The 25,146-nt window shown below is 44.8% G+C and overlaps 1 protein-coding gene across 1 annotated transcript in view; it reads right to left on the reverse strand.

Moving 5' to 3' along the window:
* LOC142379169 (uncharacterized) overlaps positions 1-18,513 on the reverse strand; it is a 28,634-nt gene extending 10,121 nt beyond the window's left edge. The window contains exons 1-8 of the mRNA XM_075464301.1: positions 15,984-18,513; positions 14,977-15,087; positions 14,748-14,856; positions 14,560-14,649; positions 14,338-14,454; positions 13,275-14,100; positions 3,251-3,424; positions 2,417-2,606 (exon numbers count right to left, since the gene is read on the reverse strand). Coding sequence (XP_075320416.1) covers positions 2,417-2,606; positions 3,251-3,424; positions 13,275-14,100; positions 14,338-14,454; positions 14,560-14,568 — 1,316 coding nt within the window. The 5' untranslated portion in view covers positions 14,569-14,649; positions 14,748-14,856; positions 14,977-15,087; positions 15,984-18,513. The remainder of the gene's footprint in view (positions 1-2,416; positions 2,607-3,250; positions 3,425-13,274; positions 14,101-14,337; positions 14,455-14,559; positions 14,650-14,747; positions 14,857-14,976; positions 15,088-15,983) is intronic.
* Positions 18,514-25,146: the final 6,633 nt, after the last annotated feature.

The raw sequence follows: 25,146 nt of genomic DNA on the forward strand, positions 1-25,146 counted from the left end.
TGAAGCACCGCCTCACACTGAGAAAATACAACCGGTCTGCTTTCTGAGAGCTGGGTGATCAGGAAAAATGGATGCAGAAGTATCAAATGGTCTCATGGGGATGAGTGGAAGCAGCATGCAGTGTTTCTGCTCTCCTGCAGCTGGGAGGCAGCTACATGAAAGTCAGTGCTGGCGTACAGGAACTCCACAGTCCCTGCAGGTGCCGGCCGAGCAGCTGCTCAGTGATGAAGGGAACGTCACAGCACTCGTGTTTCAGCATGCAAACCTTCATTCGAACTAGGTTGTTAGAGTAAGCTATGATTGGTCCATCTTCTGTTCTGCTCTCCCACATCATGCAGCTCTCCTGGATGCATTCAGTAAACAGCATATATAGATCAATATAAAGTAGCCTAGTTAAAACCCCTGAACCCCAGAGTGTTACAGGGAAATAATCTTTTCAGATCAGGGCTGCGTGGGCGTCCCACCTGCAGCAGACACTAGTCACAGAGCTCTCTGATGGGCTAACAAAGCTACCAGCTTCTCAAATCACGGACAAAAAGAGCACATTTTCACCATCTGAAACAAGTGAAACTCCACAAACTTTCAGCAAGCTGGCCACACATCACTGATTCTTACACCAGTTCCCTTTGGCCTCTGGTGGCTGTTTTCTTTGGAGCTATATCCTCTCAGATAGTCGGTGTTGTGCGCGGCTTCCAGTCACTGATAGCTTTACATTGGCGGCACACTAACTGGTCCTTCAGTTGAACAAATATGGTGCCAAAAAAAGTCTCAAGCCGTTAGAAGTTTATTAGTTTTTTTTTTTATTAAGAAGGTGGACATTTGCTTCTCCTCTCACTGTTCAGAGCAATAATTGGTAAATGGACTGTACTTAAACAGCTCTTTTGTAGTCAGTTGACCACTTAAAGCACGGAGGAGAGCTGTGACAGCAGAGTGAGAACAAAGCATCTATGGAACATGTGCTTATCTAAGGAACAGCTCGTCCGATATCACAGAGCAGCGGTTATAGCATTGATAGTTCTGGAAAAGTCTGGAAAAGCTTTAAGTGGCCACCAGCTGACACACAGTCTTACCGGGCTGATTTTCAGTCCCAGTTTTTGACCAGAGAAACAGGAAAATATGGGAACGAGAGCAGCTTTACTGGGAATTCAGCTGGATTAATGGACACTCACACTTTACTGGTTTTACCAAAAGATGCAGACAGAAGGAACTTTGGAGCAAACAGAGCACCATGCCCCAACCACATCATCTGGGAGTGTTTATCCAGAAACTGGTTGGACAAACATGTTTACATGCATTCTAAAGTCAGGGTTTGTTTCCTTCACACCTTTGTACAGTCAGTAGGTCAGAATGTGATCCTCCCAGCACTGGGTTCAGCCTGGGTGAGTGTTTTTCCTCTTTCCGCCTGATCGCCTTGAGCATGTTGACTTTGATATGATTGGGAAAAGGTGTGGAGTTCAGTCAGGATAATCCCACTGCTGACCCTGATCTGGGCTCAGATATATCCACACATAGGCCTTTAAAAAGAAGGGAATCTTCCCAGATGAAATTCCTGCATATTCACTTGAAACATGAACTCGGTGACTTTACAGTGAGAGTGGACTGCACAGTCTCCAGCAGTAAACTTCCTTCTCCCCGGCCCCTGCTTGTTTATTTCTTCCAGCATTTCTTGTGCCAACTTTCCATCAGATGGAGCGTTTGTGTTGTGTCGAATAAAAGATAATCTCAGATTCCCCGTCCTTTTTAATAATTTTCCACTTCCCTCCCTGCAGAGATGAACTTTACATGACCCATCTGTCCCTCCACATTTAACTCCTTGAGCCATCTCCTCAGTCCCGTCTGATTTCCACCCAGTCAGCCTTTCATCCTGCTTCCCTCCATCTCACAGTCTGTGTGCTTTGCCTCTACTTCCCTTCAGGCTTCCTTCACTCACTCTGGAAGGATAATATCCAGGCTAAACTCTTTAAAAATAGCTAATCAACTCAAAAATATGCCCACGACCTCCGTTTTAAAATTCCTTTCTGGTGAGTATAACATCCTCAAGGACACATTCGTAATGCTTTTGTAATAAAAAAAAAAATTTAAAGGTATTAAAGCCTATGGAGGCAGGTTTTTTGAGGAGGCAGACTAAAGGTCTTCTGCTTGTTTCTCTGAGAGAATCAAATCAATTCCCTCAGATTTTTTCTCATTATATTCCTCTCTGTCCACGTCATTCAGAAGGAATATTAGGAGGTCAACATTTAAATGCACAACATCATCTAAAACCAGTCTTTACAAGAACTGCCTGCGTGGCTCTTTTCCACCAATAATTCAGATGCAACACTGAAGAGCTCAAAATCAATGCAGAAGCTTCCTGAGGAGCTGACGCGGCGCAGCAGATGCAGGAGGGCATCAAAGGGCATCAAAGGGCATGCGGTACCTTGAGGCCAGCTTGTTCTTCTCCTTGCGGGAGCGGGCTCGGGCTACAGCAGGCAGCTCGTGGACTGGACCCATGCCATCGATGGCTGCGTTGAGCTTCTGCAGCTGCTCTCCGATGTTGTGAAGCTTCTGGGGGTTGGGGGTGAGGTCGCTGGCGTCCGTTTTGCGAGCTTTGCGGCGCCCTTTTTTGCCTGAACAAAGCACAACAGAATTAAGTTATTTCGTGCCTGTGCACGTCCTTTTTTTAACAATCATCCATCCACCCGTGTTTCTGCAGGTCCATATTTCACCATGCAGCCAAACACTGTTCAGATCTGCCAAAGTAAATATTGTTGGAAAGACCCCCCCCCCCCCGTTAAAAGATACAGAGGACCGCTTATCTTAGCGTTTCTGCAGTTTGTGACTTTGCTCACAGGATTACTTTAATGGACTGTGTCATGTGGGCCTGTGCTGCCAAGCTGATGCAACCATTCACTTGTCAGAGAAACGCTGAAAAATTCCGTTTGAAAAAAAAAAAAAAAAAAAAGTTGTATGTAGGGCACACGCCCGAGGGTCCTGATCTGATTCGTTTCGTCTGAGGAAACGACTCCTGCTGCTGCATGGCTCTTATTCGTTCAGCATCCACGTCTCCGATTAGCCTGAAATCACCAACCAATCAAACACTCGAGTTTCACGTAGTTACTTCCTAATGTCTGCCACATAAAACCTGGGTTTACTTCATAGATTGGTCAATTTTACGATTCCTTTACCAATAACAAATCCATCACTTTGTTCACTGATGAATGGTCTTAATGCAGTGAGTGCAGTGAGAGTGATGCAGCAGTGAAGTCCTCACCCTCACGGCGGTACAGCGTACTGGGCAGAGTGCTGGAGGACCAGGACAGAGACCAGTGGATGTCACCGCCCAGTTTTCTCTTGGTGGCCGACTCTCGAGTGCGTCTGTACTCCCAGAAACAGCGCCGCTTCAATGGCCGCTCACCTGGCTGCCTGGCTGGCTCTGCCTCGACCTCTGGTGGCACAAACACAAACACAGAGATTTTCACACGTGGGCACTTTATACAAACCGCTGGAGAAGTTTCATTCCTCAAGCGAAAAAGTGGAAACTTGCTTTCTACAATTCCTCCGTAGTTGACTGGATTTTTAAGAAATGAATATTGTATGAGACATTTTTAAATTTTAACAGGAATACTGCCCCATAATGAATCCATCTACAGCATGGCTCTGAGTGCGATTCACTCATCTACAGCAGGGGTCGGCAACCCGCGGCTCTTCATGCTGCAGGAAAATAAATTAAAAAGTATCCAACTGAAGTGTATTTTATTTGTGATTGTTAGTTTTTTTTATTGTAGGTCTAAATTGGAAGATTATTGTGATCTTGAAATATCAAAATAAAATTATATTCTATTATTTTTCGGCGCTCAAAACATGCGTCGTGCTCGCCGAAAGCTGGTATATGCCGGCCAAAACGCTGTGCATTTATCCAGACTTTCAGACCCAGGTAGGCCAAGTGTGGAGAAATGCAAAAGAAGAAAAATATCTGAAGAAAATAGAACATTTAAGGATGCAGAAAGGTAAAAAATATCTTCATCTTAGATGTGAAAAAGTATTTGCAGCTCTCAGTGTTTTCTTTTCCGTGGAAACCGGGTCCAAATGGCTCTTTGAGTGTTAAAGGTTGCCAACGCCTGATCTCCAGCAACTCAAAGCACAGCGTGACTCTTAATTCTCACTTCAACAATATCTCATAAGAGAAAAGGAGAAAGTTTTGTCACATCTGATACTCACACAGATCGGAAATCATTCTCTGGGTACCATACGTGCCCCAAACATGCACTTCACTGCTCATCTGGGTCAAAGCCATTCTGCAGAACACTGCAGCCATCGTGTCCTCATCTGACTCCAGGGTGCACTGGAAAAGCTCAGTTCTCTCTTGCTCTTATCTTGCTTGATCTCATCTGCTGGTTTAATTTCACTGAGAAGCACACCATACATAGTTCCATGCAACTCTAAATATCCTGTGAAGTGACAGAACTGCTGAGCCATCAAAGAGCTGACAGGGAATAATACATTTTAGTACATACCATGACATAGTAGCTATTATTTCAAAGTGGACAAAGAGGGGTAATAAGATCCAGGGCTTTGTTTTGATCGAACAACAGCCAATTTACTCATTTCAGTTAGCTTGCTCACATGCTGTAGCTAATGTGTGTGCATGATTAAATGCTCAGAAAGGAAACAGCAAAGCAGCCTGTGGGTGCTGCTGTTGCCCTGCACCTCTCTCTGTCATGGATCAGGAGAAAAGGATGGTTAGGGTACTGCTCAGTGGCAGAGCTCTCCAACCTGACTGGAAGCCTTAGACTGGAAGCCTTAGACTGGAAGCCTTAGACTGGAAGCCTTAGACTGGAAGCCTTAGACTGGAAGCCTTATGCTGCGTGTACACCAAGGGCGACCTACGCTGCCTGGTAGCGGAGGTAGCTGGAGAAGCTTCGCTTGAGAATTCACTTTGGTAGCTTTGTTCGCTCGTGACGTCACATTTAGAATGTTCAACTTTTAAAGGCCCCGCGGCTGTGCAGCACCCCCGCTCTTTTGAGAGGAACACGATCTTGCTTCAAACAAAATACTTTAACAACTGGCTCTTCACTTCGGAAGACGAGCATAGTGTCAAGACCAGATAGTTTGTCTCGGAAAAGCAAGAGTCTAATATGAAGTATTACTACCACCTGGTGGAGGCACTTAACACGTAAAAAACACCATCAGCATTAACCAAACTCTGTTCTTTACTCATCGTACATACTAGGGGTGGAACGGTACAAAAAAAAAACTCACGGTTCGGTACGTACCTCGGTTTGGACCCTACGGTTCGGTACATTTTCGGTACAGTGCCGAAGGAGGCATGTAGCGAGGTTCGAGCACATGTAATAAGATATCTGAATCCTGCCTCTTCTACAGTGGAATATGGGCGCATAGCAGATGCGATGTAAATTCCAATTGCTTCGGTAATTTTTTTTGCTCTGCATGTATTCGTATCCAGGGGTTGTTGTAATAAAATTTGGGAGACGTAATTGGTCGGGTCTTTTCATGGTTTCTATAGAACGCATCTGACGGAGGTGTGTGGTGGTCGGTAGCTACGCCCCATGTCATGCTATCACGGCTGAAACGTTTCATCATACCACAGACAGAACCGGCGCGTGTTTAATAAGTTAAACTTACACGTTGTCTCCTTTGTCTGCGGCGCGCTGCTCTCCTTTCTTCCTTCATGAAATGAAGAAGTATCGCCTGCGCTTGATCCTGACTCTCTCTGTGAGCTCTTCCAGCCTCGATATTAGACGCCTGATGTGATTGTCCATGATTAATATCACCATCATGCAGACCATGAACACGGTGGCCTCCTAGCTCTCCATATTAGCTTCTTGGTGGTGTTTTTTCTTCTCTCGGGTATTGTTTTGTTCCGTTTTGGTGTTGAATGTGGCGCTAAACGGCTAACGGCTAACACGTCACTGACGCGGACGGCTGCGCACGGCGCATCAGTCCCGACCAGGGCTCTCAAGTTTTCAAGTTTGCTTGGAGTGAGATTCGGGCGGGGCAGGGGCCAGGCCGTGTGCGGAGGTTTCTTTCGGGTTTTTTTTGGGGGGGGGGGGGGCTGGTCCCTTGCAGTATCCCATCGCCATAAACTAGCTACTTAAAGAACAAAGAAATTGTTTTATTAATATCAAAATCACAAATCTTCACTTTTACACTAAATTCTGCTATATTTTAAAAATAAATTGTTTTAGGTATGCAAAGTCTTATGCAAAGTATTGTTGTAAGTGTTTGTGGCAGATTTTGATGCTTGATGACTGATATTGGCGGCTCCCATTTAAAGCACAGCCATTTTCACAGTCATGATGGATGACAGAGTTCCATTCAGAGCCAACGTGTTCCTGGTCTTGGTTTTATTGAGCCCCACCATGGAAAAAACCCTCTCTGCATCAGCATTTCAGTGTGGCGGAACTAATACCAGTTTGGCAATTGTAGATAGCCTTATTGGGAATCTGTTCATACCGGTCAGCTTTGAAAAAAATTAACCACGGAAGCCTAATTACACTCCTACATATTTTTCATTTTTCATTAAGTTGCTCATGTCAAGGGTGTGTGCTGAATATTTAGGCCTACTACTCCAACGAACACTTTAACCGGCAGGTATTGGTCTTTTACAAGGAGTAGGAAAACTATAGTAACTAACAAAAGATTAAAATAAATGAAGATATGACCTGCTGATGATCCTGACGGTTCTCTTCCACCTCAAGCTCGTCTACAACTTCTGCACGCGTGCTTGCAGCTGAAAGCTATTTCAGACCTCACCCGGCAACAAGAAATTCTGTTTTCTGATTGGCTGAGAAATTCTATTTTGTGATTGGCCGATGGGTTGCTAAATCAAGACAGCTGTACCAGAGCTATAGTTCTGAGCTGTAGGAGCGCACAGTAACCTGCCATTGACTCGTTTATAGTATCGGCCATTAGAATATCTGTGCGACGAAGTTGATCATTTCTCAGCGTGAGAAATGGCATGTGTGGCATGTGAGCGTGTGAACTTGTTGAAATGCGTGTGTCTCACGCTCATTGCGTGAGACTTGAGAGCCCTGGTCCCGACTCATGTGCAATACAGACTGAAACAGCTCAGCTGGGGAAGGACAGTTATCAGAACGAAATTCGAGTAGGACAGTTCTGATAACTGCGTTCTTATAACTACTCTGTCCGAAAGCGTATATCTCTACGGACCAATCAGAGCTTGCATGTGGCAGTGTTTAAATGGGTCCTGAAGGAAACTCTTGCAAAATAAAAGTTCCGCGTTCAGAAAACTTCCGTACCGTGTGTATTCTGCGTGAAAATGCGCGTACCGAACCGTGACGGTTCGGTACGAATACATATACCGTGCCGGCCCTAGTACATACACATACTCAGTGTTTCCCGCAGGAAATTGCTTAGTCAATGTGGTGAGTCGTCGGCCGGGACCAGGGGTTTTGCGCAGATAGCGTTCCGTCGGGTGGCGGTGGGGGGTACTTGGAATGGGACGGGGGCTGTTAGAGCAATAACGAAGCTGTTTAAGAGCTGTAACACTTTTTTATTTACATTAACAACCAGTAGGTGTCGCAATTCAACGTTATCAATGCTGTCTTTTAATGTCTGAGCCTGGCAAAGCATTATTACTTCGGTTTAAAAAAAAAAAAAAAAAAAACATTTTTTTTTTTTTTTGGGGAACGTTGGCAAGGCGGCAGTGCGAGTTTGCTAAGGTGGACGCCTTGACTATAATGCGCTGCGGGAAACACTGATACTATATCATTTTCAGCAAGCGTGCCAGGCTGTACTCGGATTTTTGAGATCTATAGCAAATTCACATCAGTAACATTAAACAACATACACGTGCATGTTCTACATTAAAATTAATTAAATAAATAAATACGTAGGAACTAGGAACCAAAGTTTACACGTCTATTTCCGCGAACCCCGTGGATTGTCGGACCCCTACAATCTGTGGATTGTCATTGGTTTTCGCCGAACCGCGTCATAGCTCATTACCATAATATTAGCTTGAGTTTAATCGCTGGAATCCGCTCTGGTCGCCCAGTTCGCTCACCCTCCATAGAGAAATAATGATTTCCGGCGCTCAGGTAGCGTAGGTCGCTCTTGGTGTGACAAGGCATTAGACTGGAAGCCTTATGCTGCGTGCTGTAATGCTGTTTGTAATTACTGTTTAGCCTGGTTTAGTTGTAACACCAGTGCTTTGTGCCCCTGCATGAGGGGCACGTGGTGCATTTAAGAGGTGTTGCCAGCCGATAGAGCGCAGGGGGGGGGGTTATTACACTTTATCGCTGACTTGACACAGAATCCATGAGACAAAGAAGAAGAATCCCTCATATGCCAACATGCTTTTAGAAACACAGGACTGTGACCTCGGAGTTTAATCCATCTGTGAGCTGTGAACACACATCTAAAGCAGCTCTGTGGTCTGGGGCCTTGATCTCGGGCACCTCAGCAGTGAATGTTTATTTTAGAGACTCTCCAAAAGTGCACAAATGGAGTTTTCATGGGGGCACGTATCAAGTGAGGCTGAAAGGCTGCTTTGTTGTGATCACTTTGTGTCTCTACTGGAATCTCGTGCACAAATTAAGACTTGCAAAAAAAAAAAAAAAAAAAAAAAGTAAGAAATTCGAAAAAAGAAAATGTCCATTCTGACCAAAGAAACAGACATTAATGACTGTAGTCTGGTCCAGATGTTCAAACAGAACCACTTACAGTTTGAAGTCCACCAAAGTGAAGCTGCAATGAAAGCATCCAAATACAGATTCAATCCTCCAGGTCATTCCATCTTTGTGTTTCAAAGAAAACCGACAGTCATCCATTACTACAGAGGTGGAAAACACCGACAGCCGTATGCAAGACGATTAACAGAAATCCCAAGTGATAGCTGAACGCTAAGGATAGCCGACAGCTTTGTGCGTTTACAGTGGCCTGGTAAGAAATCATGCTGTGAGCCCTAATCCACAAACACATGCCGTACGTCCCAGTGACAAAGCCACCAGCAGCCAAAACCCAACGCATGGACTCCGTTTCATGAACAGATGTCACAGAAGATTAGCCTCAGGCGTCCAGAGCCACGAGTAATGACATCATATATAATACAGAGCTGCACCTTCAGGAGGAGAAAAGAGACGCTCCTTCAAACAGTCAAAGCTACGTTCACAAGTCATCAACATCCTGCTCCGATCAAGAGCTTCCAGTTGGATTTAATCCAACTCGCAATCCAGAACCATGATCTTTGCCATTAGGGATCGCAAGTCCACACATACACACACTTTTCCATCCATCATATAGGTTTTTACAGTAGTCCCAGGCAACTCTAGCTCATCTGTACAGACACTAGCATAACAATGGAGAGCAACAACAGCGCCTGGTGACAGTTGTAACTTGACCCAGGCTGGTGTTTGGGATCAAGCCAGTGACCTCTCATTACCTCGCAACAAGACGCCTGAGATTTGTTTATCTAATGTGATGACGATGGGAGGGAGAGCGAGCCTGGGAAAGATGGCCATCTGATGCCAAGCCAGTTTCCGTGCGTGTCATCTAATATACGTGTTTAGATTTCAGCTCCAGCAGTCAGGACACCATTGCTTCCAACACTCGGGGCATATGCAGAATGTTGCTTTAGCGTTAAGCATTAGGCTGCTTTAAAGGGCTGATTTGACACAAGGTAAAACTATTTTCCAGACTTTACAGAAGCCATTGTCACAGATGGAGATCTCCACACACTGGAGATGTTCAGAAGACAGTTTTTTCCCCCCGCAGTTACTGGTCACACAAGCACATCCCAGCAGGAGGCTTTCTGATGAAGATGAATCCTCACAGCTGGAAATGTGAAGGAGGGAGAGCGTGTGGGGGCAGCGTGTCATGCAGCAATGACGCTGTGGAAAACACCCTTTTCTTTACAACGTGTTGAGAATGGCAGATCAAAGCTCAGCAGAAAGGACAGACTTCCACCAGCAGCACACAGCAGCAGGAAATGCTCCTGAATATTCCCCTACACTTTCACTCAGCACCTCTCCAGCTGACGTTCCAAAGATCTCACTCCTCTCCAGGAAGTCATTCTCACATGCCACTGCTCTGGAACGTCTCTGAAAGCTTTCAGGACTCCAGTGCGTTTGGGAAACTGGCTAAAGACACACATTAGAAAGCATCATACAACCAAACAGGAGCTTTCTTTAGACCCTCCAAGTCTGGTGAACATCCTTCAGTTACCTTCTGGAAACCACCGTTCTTATAGGCTAAAGAATCTAGTCCACACCATTAGTATTAGCAGAAATTCACATGCACCTTTACTCAAAAATTAACTGTTAAAAATTATCGTTGGCACCTTGTATCATGAGCAGAGAACATATCCTTCAGTATGCCCACTTCTGCATCTCAATAATGAGATAAAATCTTTTTTTTAAAAAAAATAAATAAATAAATAAAAAAAATAAAAATAAAAAAAAAATCACAGAAGGTTTATGTAAATACTTGAAAGACAACTATCTCAACATAACAGAACCCACAAGAACCTCGTAGGAAACAGAGAGGACGCAGTGGGAATTCACATCCTAAAAGCAACACAAGAGAAGTTTGTGAATCTTAACAGTATCGTTTTGAAGTACACACCGACTTCTGTTATGCATTCCAAGGCCCGGAACAGCCCTGGAGTTCCCAGAGGCTGAGACATTGCAGTACACAGCTTTGGTTTCAAGTCATGCAGGATATCGATTTCCTTTAGGTCACATACCAACAGCAAGATAAAAAACGCACACTTTCATCATAAATAAACATCCGATTGGACTTTACTGCCAGAGAGAACTCGGAGAAAAGAAACGGGATGACAGATGACTGAGCTTTGTTGTTGTTGCTGCTGGTCAGTAATAACAGCTTATTTCTGTGTTGCGGCTGCTTTGCTCAGCTCGCTCTGAAAAGTGGCCGTCGTGCAGATTTAGAACCATGAAAAGCTCTAGCCTGATTAACATAGACTTTCAAATCTCTTCGAGATTCTGGTCTGACCAAGACCATAACGAATACGATTCGAAATGGCCTGGTCAACCCGCCTCCCTCGGGTTGCTACTGGTTGTGGCCAGAAAAGGCTGTGCCTAAGCTTAAGCCAATCACACCACTCTTTCCTCTGACGTATGATTTAGCTACCAGCAGGGCTAACTGGTAGATTAAACTCTTACCAAAGCCAGTAGGGAGCAAGGCAAAAACGTCTTTCCTGTCAAGAAATTATTCCAGGGCTGTTCTTTGCTCGATTTTTAACGAGAATCTCCCGTCGAACACTTTCATTACAGCATCTACAGCAGTGTCAAAAGCTTGACATGTTGATGTTGAATGAAGCGCTTCCGTGTACAATCCATGGGTTGAGTGGCAGTTCAACCACGTCACTACCTTGAACACGCCTCTACCCTGGGCCGTTGGCGCTGCTCAAAGTTGATTGCTTCCCGACAAAGTGGGTGGAGTTCCCATTTTTTCGGGAACTCGAATCCACCTGAATGAGCAGTTTGCCTGAGTAAGTGTAGCAGAGCCGAAGGTGTTGCGTCACTGCGAGGGCGGAGCCTGGGTAGAAAAGCTCTACATTGTTCCTTAACATTTTTGGTGGCTTTGGGTGGTGTCTTTGCTGAACGGGTCTGTTCAGCAAGAAAACAAAATCAATCAAAACCAACGTGTATACTTTAGCGCCACATTCAACAACAAAACAAAACAAAACCCGCGAAAAGTAAGGAGAGAAGAAAAAAAAAAAAAAACAAGAAGCTAACATGGAGAGCGGGGAGGCCACCGTGTTCATGGTCTGCATGATGGTGATATTAATCGTGGACGATCACATCGGGCGTCTAACATGGAGGCTGGAAGAGCTCACAGAGAGAGTCAGGAGACGAAAGATGGAGCGCAGGCCATACTTCTTGGTTTCATGAAGGAAGGAGAGCAGAGCGCTGCAGACAAAGGAGACCACGTGTAAGTTTAACTTATTAAACACGCGCCGGTTGTGTCTGTGTCGTATGAGGAAACATTTCAGCCGTGACAACATGACAAGGGGCGGAGCTACCAACCACCAAACACCTCCGTCAGATGTGTTCCTATAGAACCCAGAAAAGACCCAGCTGAGGAGAAGGAGCTAAAATGGTTATAGGAACTGAGGGTCGTGGCCCCGTTCCTGAAAAGGTTATAGGAACTGCCAAAGGTTCCTACAGTGCGAATGCGGCTAAAGATCCGCACAAAGAACCCTCATTCATCAACAGCCGATAGAAGCACATGGACAAGGGAATACTGTGGGAAACCTTTGTCAAGCACTACAATACAGAGTTCCATTCACAAACTTTACTGTGCAGAAAAGAGGCCCGATTTAACCTGGTCCAGAGGCGGCGTCCACTTCTGTGATGGCAGCATTAATGCAGAAAAGTTCACTGACATATTACAGCAACATATGCTGCCTTCACGACCACATCTTTTCCAGGGACGTCCATGCATTGTTCAACAGGACAACGTAAAACCACATTCTGCACACGTTCCAAAAGGCATGGCTGAGGAAGAAGAGGGTACGGGTGCTGGACTGGCCCACCTGCAGTCCTGACCTGTCCCCAAACAACCACCACCCCGAAATGTTGCACACCTGAAGACACGTTTGCAGGAAGAATGGGACAAAATGACAGCTGAAACGCTTCACTTGGAATCCTCCCTGTCAGAACGTCTTTAAGTGTTGGGAGAACTAATGAAGACATTTCCTGTCCTTGTTCTTTTCTTTTCTTATGTGAAATAACTTGAGATCAAAAAGGAAATGGAGGAATTCCTTGCAGCATTTGAATTTCATAATTAATAGAAGAAGCAGCTAATCTTCACAACTGAGTCCCTGAAACAAAAATGTTTGGCACCTTCACAGTTAAACAATCATCCCAACAGCAGCTGTTAAACCTGCCACAGTCGCCTTCAGTGCACGTGAATGAAAGAAGAGGGTGATGTCCAGAAGTAATGAGGCTGGAAAACATTTCTAATGAGCCACCAGCTGAATGCTGCCGCCTGAAGCTGGTATGTTGGTGTAACTTTTCAAAACTCCAGCTTGTGTCGCTGCTGAACATGCTCTGTGAAACGAGCCCCCTGCCCCACTCTAAAGGCAAAGCAGCGTGGCCGTGGCAGGCCGTATTCAGTTGACCCCCAGAGCCACATCCTGACAGTCACACCTACAGCCACAGACATCCAACGGGCCTCTGGTCAGCCGGCCACGCCACACATGATGCTCCGAGGTCTCGTTTGGACTAAAGACAAGTAAACGGGTCTCTGCTGGGCAGATCGGGTCAGACACTGAAGCCAAAACTCACCACACTCAGTTTCCGAAGAGCTCGAGAGTTCGGCCTCCACAGCTGTCTCCTCTGCTTCCTCCGCTCCCTCCTCTCCTTCTTCTTCTTCTTCTTCTTCCTCCTCCTCCTCCTCCTCCTCCTCCTCCTCTTCCTCCTCCTCCTCCTCTTCTTCTTCTTCCCCCTCCTCCTCGTCCTCTTCCAGCTCCGTGTTAACCCGGCTCTCATCGCTACCCTGCTCCTCCTGCTGCGTCTCCACCGCTTGCTCCCCCTCAGACTGGGAGCTGTGAGCAGGCTCCGGGCCCAGCTCCCCTCCCTGGCTCAGGGAGTAGTTGTGCTCCTCGCTGCAGTGCTCCAGAGCCAGCCCTGCTGCTGCTGCTGCCACTTCCTCTTCCTCCTGTGCCACTTGATACACCTCCACTGTACACTCCCTCGACATCCCTCCATCCGGTCCTCTTCCTGCTGTTCTTCCCGCAAAACACAACTCCCTCTGTGTTGCTATGGGAACAGAGATTTGCCCCTCCTCTTGCCCTGCAGCTCTGGCCTGGACCTCTTGGATTACGAGAGGGGACGCGTGTCTATTCTTTCTCCTCTTCTCCTCCTCCTCCTCTTGCTCCTCACGGCTCCTCCCCCAGCGACCCATCAGGACAGCCTCCTCGGAGCAGGCCAGCAACTCCCCTCCGACCCCGAGGCCCAGCTTGGTGTAACGAGTCATCTCGTCCAGGGCAGACACATCCCAGCGCTCCGGGTGCTGGTCCTCACCAAAGCCCCCGTCATCCACCAGGTCACTTAGCAACTCAAAGGGCCGCTTCCTGGGTGGTGCTGAGGAGCCCAGCATAAGGAGCACACTCTAAAGGGGACAGACATACGCTTAAATACAGCTGATCCAGAACTAGGTTTACCTTTGTAACAACATGCTGTTTTACATCACTCCTGAGTCACCACATCCTCATTATATGCTAATCTAAAACATATATATATTCTTTCTAATTTCTCCAGATGACAGATGTTTGTCACAAACATTTAAAGTTTCACAATGAACTCTAACTGGTGAAACAGCAGTTCTCTTCATAACATCTCATCTCACCTGGTCATACTCAGTCCTGCCCCCCTGTGGCGACATGGCCATTGGGCAGGGGCTCAGCAGGCCCCTGTGGCCCCCGTAGGCCTCGCCAAACACAGGCTCCATCCCATTCATACCCGGCTGAGAGGGAGGAAACACACACAGAGTGGGACAAAACTCCAACGTGGGAACCAGAACTCTGTCAGGAACAACAACTCCTCACTTTGAGTGGCTTTGCTACTTTACCTGAGGCATGCCCGAGGCAGGGGGTGTCAGGATGTGGACGCGGTGTCAGCTTAAATCAGTTCGGCTACAGAAACACAACCAAGGTCAGATCTGAGTGTTGAAATGCAACAAAGAGAACTGAGACATGAGAGGAAGAGACCACAATAAAGACTGAAGAAATGCAGAGAGAAGGAGAGGATGTTTGTTACCGAAGGTTGAGATGCTGAAGGAGTGGAGCCGTTTCTCACATGTTGCAGCCCTGCAGCTCTGTGTCACAGCCTGAAGGAACAGATGGAAGCGAGGCGGTCTGACCCGGGTCTATTTAAGGTCAAAACACAGAGCATTAAGCAATAAAGCTCGAGTAAACTCACCGTTAAAGCAAAGAGATTTAGGATTATGTCATGCACATCAATGCTGAGTCTTGAGCATGGGACTCACCATAAATAAAAAGCACACTGCCAGATGGATTGTTATATAACAGCTCTATTATTTTATGACACAATACAGCTCCAGTTCAGTTGGATCAGCACATAAGAAGAGATGACAGCTCTGAGGATGATAAAATGCAGATGCATTCAGTTTGCTCGGACATGTGTGGCTTTTACATTGGGTGTTTAGTGAAGTGAGCTCTTCACTGTTCAGGCAAGGCTAGTTTTTCTATTAATACATCATTTATTCAACATAAAAGCATGCCGCTAAAAATGTAGGCCATACCACTTCCTATGAATGTTGTCTCAACAGCGAGAGGTTGAGCATGAAAAGCTTTCATGCACTAGAAAAAGACATTTGGACAATTACAGAGACGATATGGGCTGTTATCAAGCCAACACGCACCGAGGAACAACGATCGGGTTAGTTTGTTAAATATTACACAATCAGCAGCGAAAGAAATGAAGACACAACGAGCGGGATCAATCTGAGCATTTAAAGTTAAACACGTCTCAGAGTAAAACACTCAGCTCATGAACAGTTACTGTACGTCCGAAAGGAAACTGAGAAGGACACATCCTGCAACACGCTGGTCTCCTGACTGGGAGTCCTTCACTTTGAGAATGTTCAGTTTATGAGTCACAGATACTGAAGCCCAGTAATATCTATAAACACTGTCGTTTTTAGCAAACATGACTCAACAGGAAGAGACGGATTACTGCAAACAATGCAACCGAGGCTGTTCGTGATAATAAAGAGACGTCTGGTGCGCTTTGAATTCTTTCCCACTAACAATGGAGCTCTGTGTCACACAGGGATATACACAAAATGCCCTTTTAGCACGCTGTGAGAAAGTTACAGAGCACGGCTCTGCATATCTTTCAACCTGACTCAACTGTCCTCCGAAGGAATGACTCTTTAACTCCACCCAGTGTGGTTACACTCCACCAGTGAACAAACACACACACACACACACACACACACTGCAGGAGCAATGTGGGCCCACTGTTAAATACCTGTGGAGAAGACAAAGCAGGCAGCTCCAGCAGACCCTGCTTCAGTCATCTGAACAATGCCATAATACCTTCTCTGTGGATTGACCTCAGGCACACAAGAATGAGGAAATGAGGATTGGTTGGGCGGTTATGACACCGTCTTGGCACGGAATATGGAAAACTGGTATTTGGCACACAAAGCAAGCCAGCAACCAACACACTGTGTACACAAAGACTTTTCAGACACACACAGTCGAGTTCTGAAGTCGATAACGAATGCAACGATCCCAGCAGACTACAGATGTTCCAAAAATCGCCCATCCTGATAGGGACGTCGAAGCAGTAGCACTGAGAGCAGAAGCATCTGAGAGACGGAGCCCTGGGAGCTGAAGGTTCAACAGCGGACGCTTTTCTGTCAGACGGGCCAACACCACAGTGTGTTCAGGGGCTTTGACCGCTTCACTCTCTGCCTGAGATAAACATTAAGGTCAGCAAATATGACAGAAACCTCAGGCAAATGCAGAGCGTTAGCTAATGTGCTAATATCTGAGGTTTTAAAGTTAACATTAACAACCTAATGTAAATGGACTTTTCAACGTTTACAACTTAGCCGAGATCTTTGTGTCATTCGCTGCATTTACCAGGTAAATATACACCACACATCAAGCAGGTTCCTGTTTGGTGTTTTTATTCCTACCACGGCTGATGTAGGAAGCAGGCGGGCCGCCGTGTTGTACCAACATGGGGCACAGTTCAAAGGTCCCTCTGCTCAGAAGCACACCGACAGAAAAACTACATGAAAGCACTTAATCTCAAACTACTGCAGGTCAACAACCAGCACGAACCATCCGCTTTACATTCAGCACATGATCCACTTTGTACACAAGACTGCAAGCAGAGCGGACACCAACACAAGTGTGCCGTCTGCGACCAGATCCACGCTCACAAAGCAAACACGTGTGCTAGCATTTTCATATGGCTCCTGTAGGGCAGTTTGTGCACAACTAAAGTCACTTATCCTTCTTATACCCAGCCACATGGATGCTTACAGCTGACTCTGCAAAACACGGTAGAAAAGCACTGGAGTAATTATGAAGAACACTGTGTGGCCACAGTGACTGCTGGACAAACAAACCTCCATCCTTGGCTAGCATTCCATCAATTCAATTCAATTAAATTAATTTTTATTTATATAGCGCCAAATACAACAAATGTCATCTCAAGGCACTTAGATAATAAAGTCCAATTCAAGCCAATTGGAATTCAATTCATTGTAATCATAATTATTCATAAAATAATCCAATTCGTTCATATAGAGCCAATTCAAAAACAGTTTCCTAGCTAAGGAAACCAACAGATTGCACTGAAACCATCCTGTGCACAAAAGCCACTGTGTCACCTGCCTTCATACACCATGTACTTATTGGACATAAGTACATTACTAACGCTAAACAAAAGAGATTCACAGTGAGGTCGTTTTAAAAACCGTTTGTTTACCCCCACTTAACGGAAATGGGACCTATTCAACCTCTGATCCTCACAATGAGGTTTCCATATAAAATAATATATATATGTGTGTGTGTGTGTGTGTGTGTAAAAGCGACAAACTGCTTTGGTGTTTCTCTCCTTTTAAAACTTCTCCACCGTCCTTATAAAACCTTTTTCTTCAATTAAAGGCATTCCAAAATGATAGCGCACACTTATTCTCATCCAAGCACGAACCCAACGCATGTGAGAGTGGAAGTAAGCAACTCTGACAGCAGACCATAAGGCAAATTAAGAGCACGAGCCGCCTGACCAGACAATGAACCTTCAGCAGCTGGAGGCCTCTTCAGCAGAGAAAGATAAAAAAAAACTCGGACAGCCCCGCGTCGGACGGACCGAGGTCACGCCCGAACAGAGAAGAAGGGAACTGTGGAAAAAGAAGTGAATTAAAGCACGAGCCTTTAGAAAGGCTGAAATAGCAGAGTATGACCGGAAAGCGCAGAGGAGAGACGGTCTGGTCTGACTGCCAGCCTGTCTGGGAAGCCAGTTCACCGAATTAAAGCTCCAAAAATCTGAGTGGCGGACAAAGCTGGGACTCCTTCCTGTTTCCCGTGATCAAATGAGTGAAATATGACAGCAGAATAACACACATCGAATAAACTCCGTGTGACCTGGATGTTTCCCCGCCTCTGCGTGTCCTTGACGCTGCGTTTCCCCTTACCGATGGAGAGCACGAGTGACCCCGTTTTGTCTTCCCTCGGCTCGCTCCCAGTCCTTTTCAGAGCGCATCCACAGTATCCCCGACATTAACAAAAAAATTATTTAAAAAAGCCTTCCGATCAGCCACGGGACCGATCGGTGCACCCAAAACGCACGAGGCATGGCCGTGCTGGGTGTCCGCACAGCTGGAGACAACAGTAGCAGAAACAAGGCGAAGAGAAGGTGCCATGGTGGCAGCCAGCTCCGCGTCCCGCATGGCACGGCGAGCCGAGGATCCGCGCTCCCGCACCAGGCTCGCTCTTCCATTACACATCGCACAGTCACATCACAAACATCTTTATATGTTGGAACAACATAAAACAGATCTCCTTACCAAAAAAGGAGCCACCGCGCTTGGCGGAGTATCCAGTCGACACAACAGGGATCCTTTCAGCGCAGACAACAATACGAACGGGGCGCAGCTGGCAGTGCCACCGGATGTCCAATATTAATTGTTAATACGGTCGATTTCTGCGCATTTCTGTCGGCCTGCGCGTTTCACGGCTGCAGCCACCTGCGGACACGGTGGACGCTGCCGTGGACCTGAACTCAACATTAATGCGCAGCGCAGAATAAAACAGGAACTTTCCCTGGTGTTGGTCCACCTGCAGGTGATAGCTGCTGGCAGCTCCAACCCGGAGCAAACCGAGGCGTGTTCCCACAGGACGGCTCAGTCCGGAGAACCGAGGACCAAAACAAAACCCAGAGAAATTCAATTTGGTCGAGTGTGCGCAAAAACATAGGAAACGTAGGCCTGTGCATGAAGTTAGAAAGAGTGATAGTTTAATTATGGGCTCCAAATATTACATTTCAGAGCTGGGATTAGAATATGCTCTGGGTTAAAGCATAGATTCATTACCAATCTTTACTAAATCAGGTAGTTTAGTTCCATGCATGGAATTCCATGTGAAAGTGGCCATTTTTTTTTCTTAAATCACACAAGACAGTTAAACACCTTCATTTCTCTCAGTGTAAAACCTGTTACCGGCCCTTTGCCCTTCAACTTGGTGTAGAACTCAAACACCCTCCCTGTGAGACGCTTTACCTTCGCCCGTGTCCTCGGGTGTCCCCTCAGAGTTGAGGGGGCCCCCCTCCCCGGACCCGGCTAAAAATGTCGGCCACGGCCTCTCCAGATATTATCCCGCACCATCCACGGAGGGGAGAGGAGGATCCCGCTCGGACAGCAGCTGCCGCGGCTGAGGCCACCTACAGCCACATGTAGGAAGTTAGTTCACAGCACTTCCGAAGGCCTACATAGCGGATAAACAGGACAGAAAAGATGGTTGGAGGGCTGTTTAACAGCCCTTCACCTCCTCCTCCTCCTCCTCCTCTTCCTCACGCCTCTCCTTCTCTTTCATTGGTGCAGTTAGAAGCCTGCAGTTATGGAGATAAAGGGTGAGACAGTACAAGCACTGACCTCCCCGTAAATATAGATGATTTAACTGCTAAAGTTCTCCAGGCTGTGTCCAGCGAACCCCTCCGTGTTTGACTCCGAGGGGCCCGGGACGCCAGGAGACTCTGGCCCGGTTCGGCAGGTTGAACCCACTTTTTTTCTGAACAGAGCAATGAGGACGTGAGGAGTGAGAGATGGAGGGCGTGGATGTGTCTGCGTGCGCTGTGAGTCTGTTTTGCTGTCACTTGTTGTCGCAGCGGTTAGCTTCATGTTTCGGGCTCCAAGCGGACCGAGCAGGAAGAGGACGGAGCTGTGTCACTGACCTGTTGGCAGGATGAAGGCTGTCAGCTGTGAAAACAGGCGCAAGTCTCAGCCACCAAATGTTGGGAGACTTAAAGTTTAACAAATAGCGTTTAGACCGAGCGTCGCGGCCGAACGTTTGAGGGCGCCTGACTTCCGGCCAAGGATCCAAAATAAAAGTTTGCTTACTGAGATTGGTCCTCCATTTGTTGCCGTTGTGTCTGCATTATTTTTCAGAAAGGAATCTGTTTAAAAGGGCAGCTTTCAGACAGGTTATAGGTCATTGTCTGCAGCAGACTGAATTCACAGGTTAATAACCTCTGTCTGCGCCTTTTAACAATATATGTCAACTTGAAACAAAGAAGAAGAATTTAGGAATATGCAGAGGCGATTTTAGGATCTGGTCTTTAGGGGGGCCCAGCCCCCAGTGCTCACAGAGGCACATTATTTCTCACTAATTGAGGCAAACTAGTACATTTATAAATTTTGGAGTCGCATTAGTTTTGCTTTGAGTAGTGTTTTCCCCTACAACATTCAATTTTGACCTCTTCATTTCAAAAGACTGTGGCTTGACAGGGATAACAGAGAGCCTGAGACAAATATTGAAGATAACTCAACATTTATTTTGGGAGGAAAGAGTTAAAACAAAAACAAATGCTAGAAAATAAATAAAATGGTCACTAAAATAATGCATCCTTGAGCAAAAAAAAAAAGTGTTTTTGCATAATATAATATTTTAAAAATGTGCTGAGCCAGGGGGTGCCGAGCTATCTCACGGTGGTCCCTTGGCACCACTAAAAATACCCTAGCCTCACCCCTGGTAATATGTCAGTTCTTCATATTTGTCTATGGTGTATTTTTCTTGACTAATGCCTGGTGTGTTTTATGTTTATTTCTCATGTTCTTCCTTTACTTTTAAATTAAATTGAAGAGTAAAACTGATTTCTGAGATACATATCAACTATCCCACAACCCCAACTCAGATGATCGTAGAGCTAAAATATCATTTGGAAACCTGGAAGTGTGTTCACTGGCACAAAGTTTAAACCATTGAGCTGTAAAAAAAACAAAACAAAGAAGAAGATTTCACATCATTTCAAACCTTGTGCAAAACAAAAGCAAAGAAACCAAAACCTGATTTGTCCCAGCTGAAATGATTGAAATAAGAGGATTACGTACTTATTTTTGGCTTAAGCAGCTTAACTTAAAAAAAAAAAAAAAAAACTACTCAAAGTCTAAACTTGGTTATTTGAATGTGAAAACCAAGCATAATGTTACCAGCCTGAGTAAGATGACTTTTCGTCGGGTTCCTCAGAGCAGTTATCGTCCCACGGACTGATTGTCTCTTATTGTGAAAGCAAACTGCTTGATTTCCGGTTTAGGGTTTCACTCTGTACAACTTGACGTGTAATGAAACCAGTGAAAACGGATATGGTTTTGAGTGACGACACAGGCTCGTCAGAGGGGCGGGGTCACATGACCCGTCTTTAAGGACACCGAGAGAAGTGTAGCTTCGAACCCGTTGAACCCAACGGTGTCCCGGGGATGGTTCCGGGCAGAGCCCCGCTGGAACCACTTCACCTCCGTGCCCACATGTCAGACAGGGCAAGGGACGGCAGGCCGAGGTTAACAGAGGCTTCACATAACAACCACTCTTACACATATCAATCATCAAATTTATTTGTATAGCACATTTCATGTACAAAACAATTGAAAGTGCTTTACAAAATAAAAGCATTGCAGCGGGGAGTGGAAGAAGCATTAAAAATTAGGGCTGGGCAACGATTAAAAGGTTTAATCTAATTAATCACATGATTTCCCTGAATAATCACATTTGTACGCAAAATCCAAAAATGAATCCAAAAGTAGTGTATGGCTTTTAGCATTTAGTTTTATTTTAATTGTGCTGCCATATAAATGAAAGTGCCATAACATTTGTTGTGCAAACACACTTTTAACATCAGCATCTTTATGTAGTTTTTATGTAGAAGCCTCGCTCCACTGTCTGTTTCCTTGAATGACTTGCTGCTATCAGTTGTGTGTTTTGCCTTTAAGGGATATTTTAGACTGGAACTACTACGGTGAGAAGACAATTCAACTTGGCAGAGTTTACAGATGACTTTGGTTCTGTCGACTCCGCCGTCTGGAAGAACTTTAAAATGAAAATGGAAAAAGTAAAAGTTCCGTATCCTTCTCCATGTCTGGTGGATCCGCCAATTACTTTCTGTAGCTGGCCCCGGTTCGAGTCCCGTATCGGACGGCCCTGTGCTGCGTGTTGTTCCCCCTCTCTCTGCCCCCTGCTTCCTGTCTCTCTGAACTTTCCTATCCATTAAAGGCACAAAAGCCCCCCAAATTTTTATTTTATTTTAATAAAAAAATAATAAAAAATAAAACCTGCATTAATGCACGATAAAATATTTATCAGCGTTAAATAATCAACGAATTAACGCGATAATAACGAGTTAACTCGCCCAGCCCTATTAAAAATACATAAAAGAATATAAAGAGAAACAAATAACATAATTAAAATGATTAAAAACAAGCAACAGTCTAGATAAGTTCAAAGATATCGTGCAGATTTCATGCATAGACACATGAGAAAATAATTTTTTTTAACCTGGATTTAAAAATGTCTACATTTGGTGAAAAATGAATCTCCCCTGGCAGTTTGTTCCACTTGTTTGCAGCATAACAGCTAAATGCTGCTTCTCCAGTGGTTCTAAATCACACACATAATTCTTTCTGCTCACCCTCCTCAGACCTGAGCTTTGGTTTGGCTTGCATTTTAGATTTCTTCTAGATATTTGGGGTTAGGAGGAACCAATAAGTATAATAAGCAGATATTATCTTTGAATATGAAGCTCTTTTTGAAAAAAAAAATGATGTCCACATATGGGGACACTTGGTCTGATAACCGAAAAATTGATGTCCACTTATGTGGAAACCAGGTTGTAGAAGCTTGGTTTCTTAACAGAGAAGTTAACTGAAAGTTTATTTAAAGGAAAAGCTCGGTTTTTTTAAACCTGGACCTTATTTCTGGCATAAAATACGTTAATCTACTTACCGATAAAAAAATAGTGGGTTTTTTTATCATTGAACTGGACTTTCCCATAAATATACTGAGTTGCAGCTTTGTCAGCTAAACACCTCTGATATCTGACTTCTGAAAATCATTCATCTGTAACAATTTACCATCAAATCCAAAAATACTTTAATTGAGTTTCAATACGTTTCACAGTCTGCATTTGAAAGCTGGAAATTATACCAAGTTTGGAAAGTTCGTCTTATTTCTCTTATGTTTACTGTTTGCTTGTTTCTTTTCAGCCGACGTTAATTAATGACAAATATGGTTCTTTCAGAGAGTAACCAGTTAAAAGATGTAGCAACGCATACTATCCTGCATTATTCCGCCTGCTCCGAAATCCCAATGTGGCTTGGGCCACAGCATGGAGATCAACACTCGACTCAGATTGGCTGCTTTGAAGGCAGCTAATTTCGCTGCTGAATCTTTGAACATTTAAGTAATCATCTGAGATCTAGGAAGATTCTTATGGGAATAATCGCAGAGTTCACGCTGTGGACAAAAAATTCTTTGGTGGCCAAAAAAAACGTGATTGTGTAATTTGACTGTTTCTGGATCCTTGTGATTTTACTCAAATTAGTCAGGCAGACTTTTCTATTGCTTGTTCTGGCGATTATTTTATCCTTTTCGTTTAATGCCACTCAGTCTCAGAGGTGCAAAAAACCTTAAAACTTGGACAACTCCAAATTTCCCTCTGCAACCAAGGGTGTTCCCCAGGGGTTATTTCTGGGACCACACCTCTTCATTTGATGTGTCAACCATTTTGATCAAATTGTCTCAAGTCCCACCTCTCAACTTTCATGCTGGTAACAAGGTGATGTACTGCTGAGTGTCTACATTTAATCCACCTCTCTGCTGGCAACACTAAATTGTTTGATACTCTCAAGCACACAAACATAAACTCGTGTTTACAAAATCAACTCTTAGCTACCGGATCTTCCATTTACCATAGTTTTACAGGGCTTTTGGAATGAGTCAGCATGTCAGTATCTAGACTTTCTTCTTGATTTTGAACTTTCTTTTTCTTTCTGCCTAATAAAAAGCAGCTGGTGAAAAAGTTTGAACACATTAAAGCTTTTGCTTTACAGTCAAGTCTGTTGTTTTCTGACTGGCAGCTGGAACAGAGTCAGTTTGGGTGTGAGGATCATTCCAAACTCAGAGTTCCAGCTTCCGAGGCGAATGGAGCGCAGCACAACAACGAAGACTCCCGTTCACTTCATCTGAGAAGTAACTGCCAATGTTATTGGTCTATAAAAAAAATGTTGTTAATGAACTGTATCCAACTGTCACATATCTGTATTTGCCTTGTAACCGTATGCGTGCAGTGAAAATATGGATCTGCAAGCTTGCAGCTGTTCTGTTATGATGAAGCATAACCCATATTTTGTACAGATGGTGGTATATAGGTCAGCTCGCATGGCTGTAAGTGTGCCTTCAAACCTTGTGTATCTATTTGGTGTTGATCCATGTAGGAATGGAAGTATTTTCTTTTTAATGTTCCAATCGCTAGTGAGGCTGTGTGTTGTTACTATTAAGCCTGGATGTTTTCCATGCATTTTGTGAAATTGAACCTTCAAATGTGCACAAGCTCTTTTTGGGACTAGTTTATTATTTTAGTCACATGTTTAAGAATATTAGTCTCATTGTACAGTAAATCATGTCATGAGGCTTTTCTGTTTTAACATTATGATTTAATTCGTAAAGAAATCATCCATTTTCAACCTTATTTTTCATCTGCTTGGCTATCAGCACTTTAAGTACGCAAATGTAAATATCTATTTCAGCCTTTGAGCAGAAATCATTCTATTCTTGGGTAAAAGCACCTTAAAGTTTAGTTAATCAGCATCTACCCCTCCAGCTAAAAAGCAGACAGTTTACCTGAACTCTTTGGTTCCTAAATGTGTGGAGGGAACAGGTATTCGGACTTTAGGACATCTGTTGTGAAGTGTTGCAGGCTGCTGATGAATGAGGTGAGTTAGATCAGTGGTTCCAAAACCTTTCCATGCCAAGGCCCCCCAAACAGTATTAGCTTCTGGCCGGGGACCCCCTTTGCAAACCACAGACAATGCTACAAAATATGTAAAGAAACATCAACTTTTACAACGTATTTTCTTTCTTTTATTCACAGACAGTAGCTCCCTGTGTGAATGCAGCAGATTGCCTGA

This window comes from Odontesthes bonariensis, chromosome 4, assembly GCF_027942865.1.
Source record: "Odontesthes bonariensis isolate fOdoBon6 chromosome 4, fOdoBon6.hap1, whole genome shotgun sequence".
NCBI classification, from domain to species: domain Eukaryota; kingdom Metazoa; phylum Chordata; class Actinopteri; order Atheriniformes; family Atherinopsidae; genus Odontesthes; species Odontesthes bonariensis.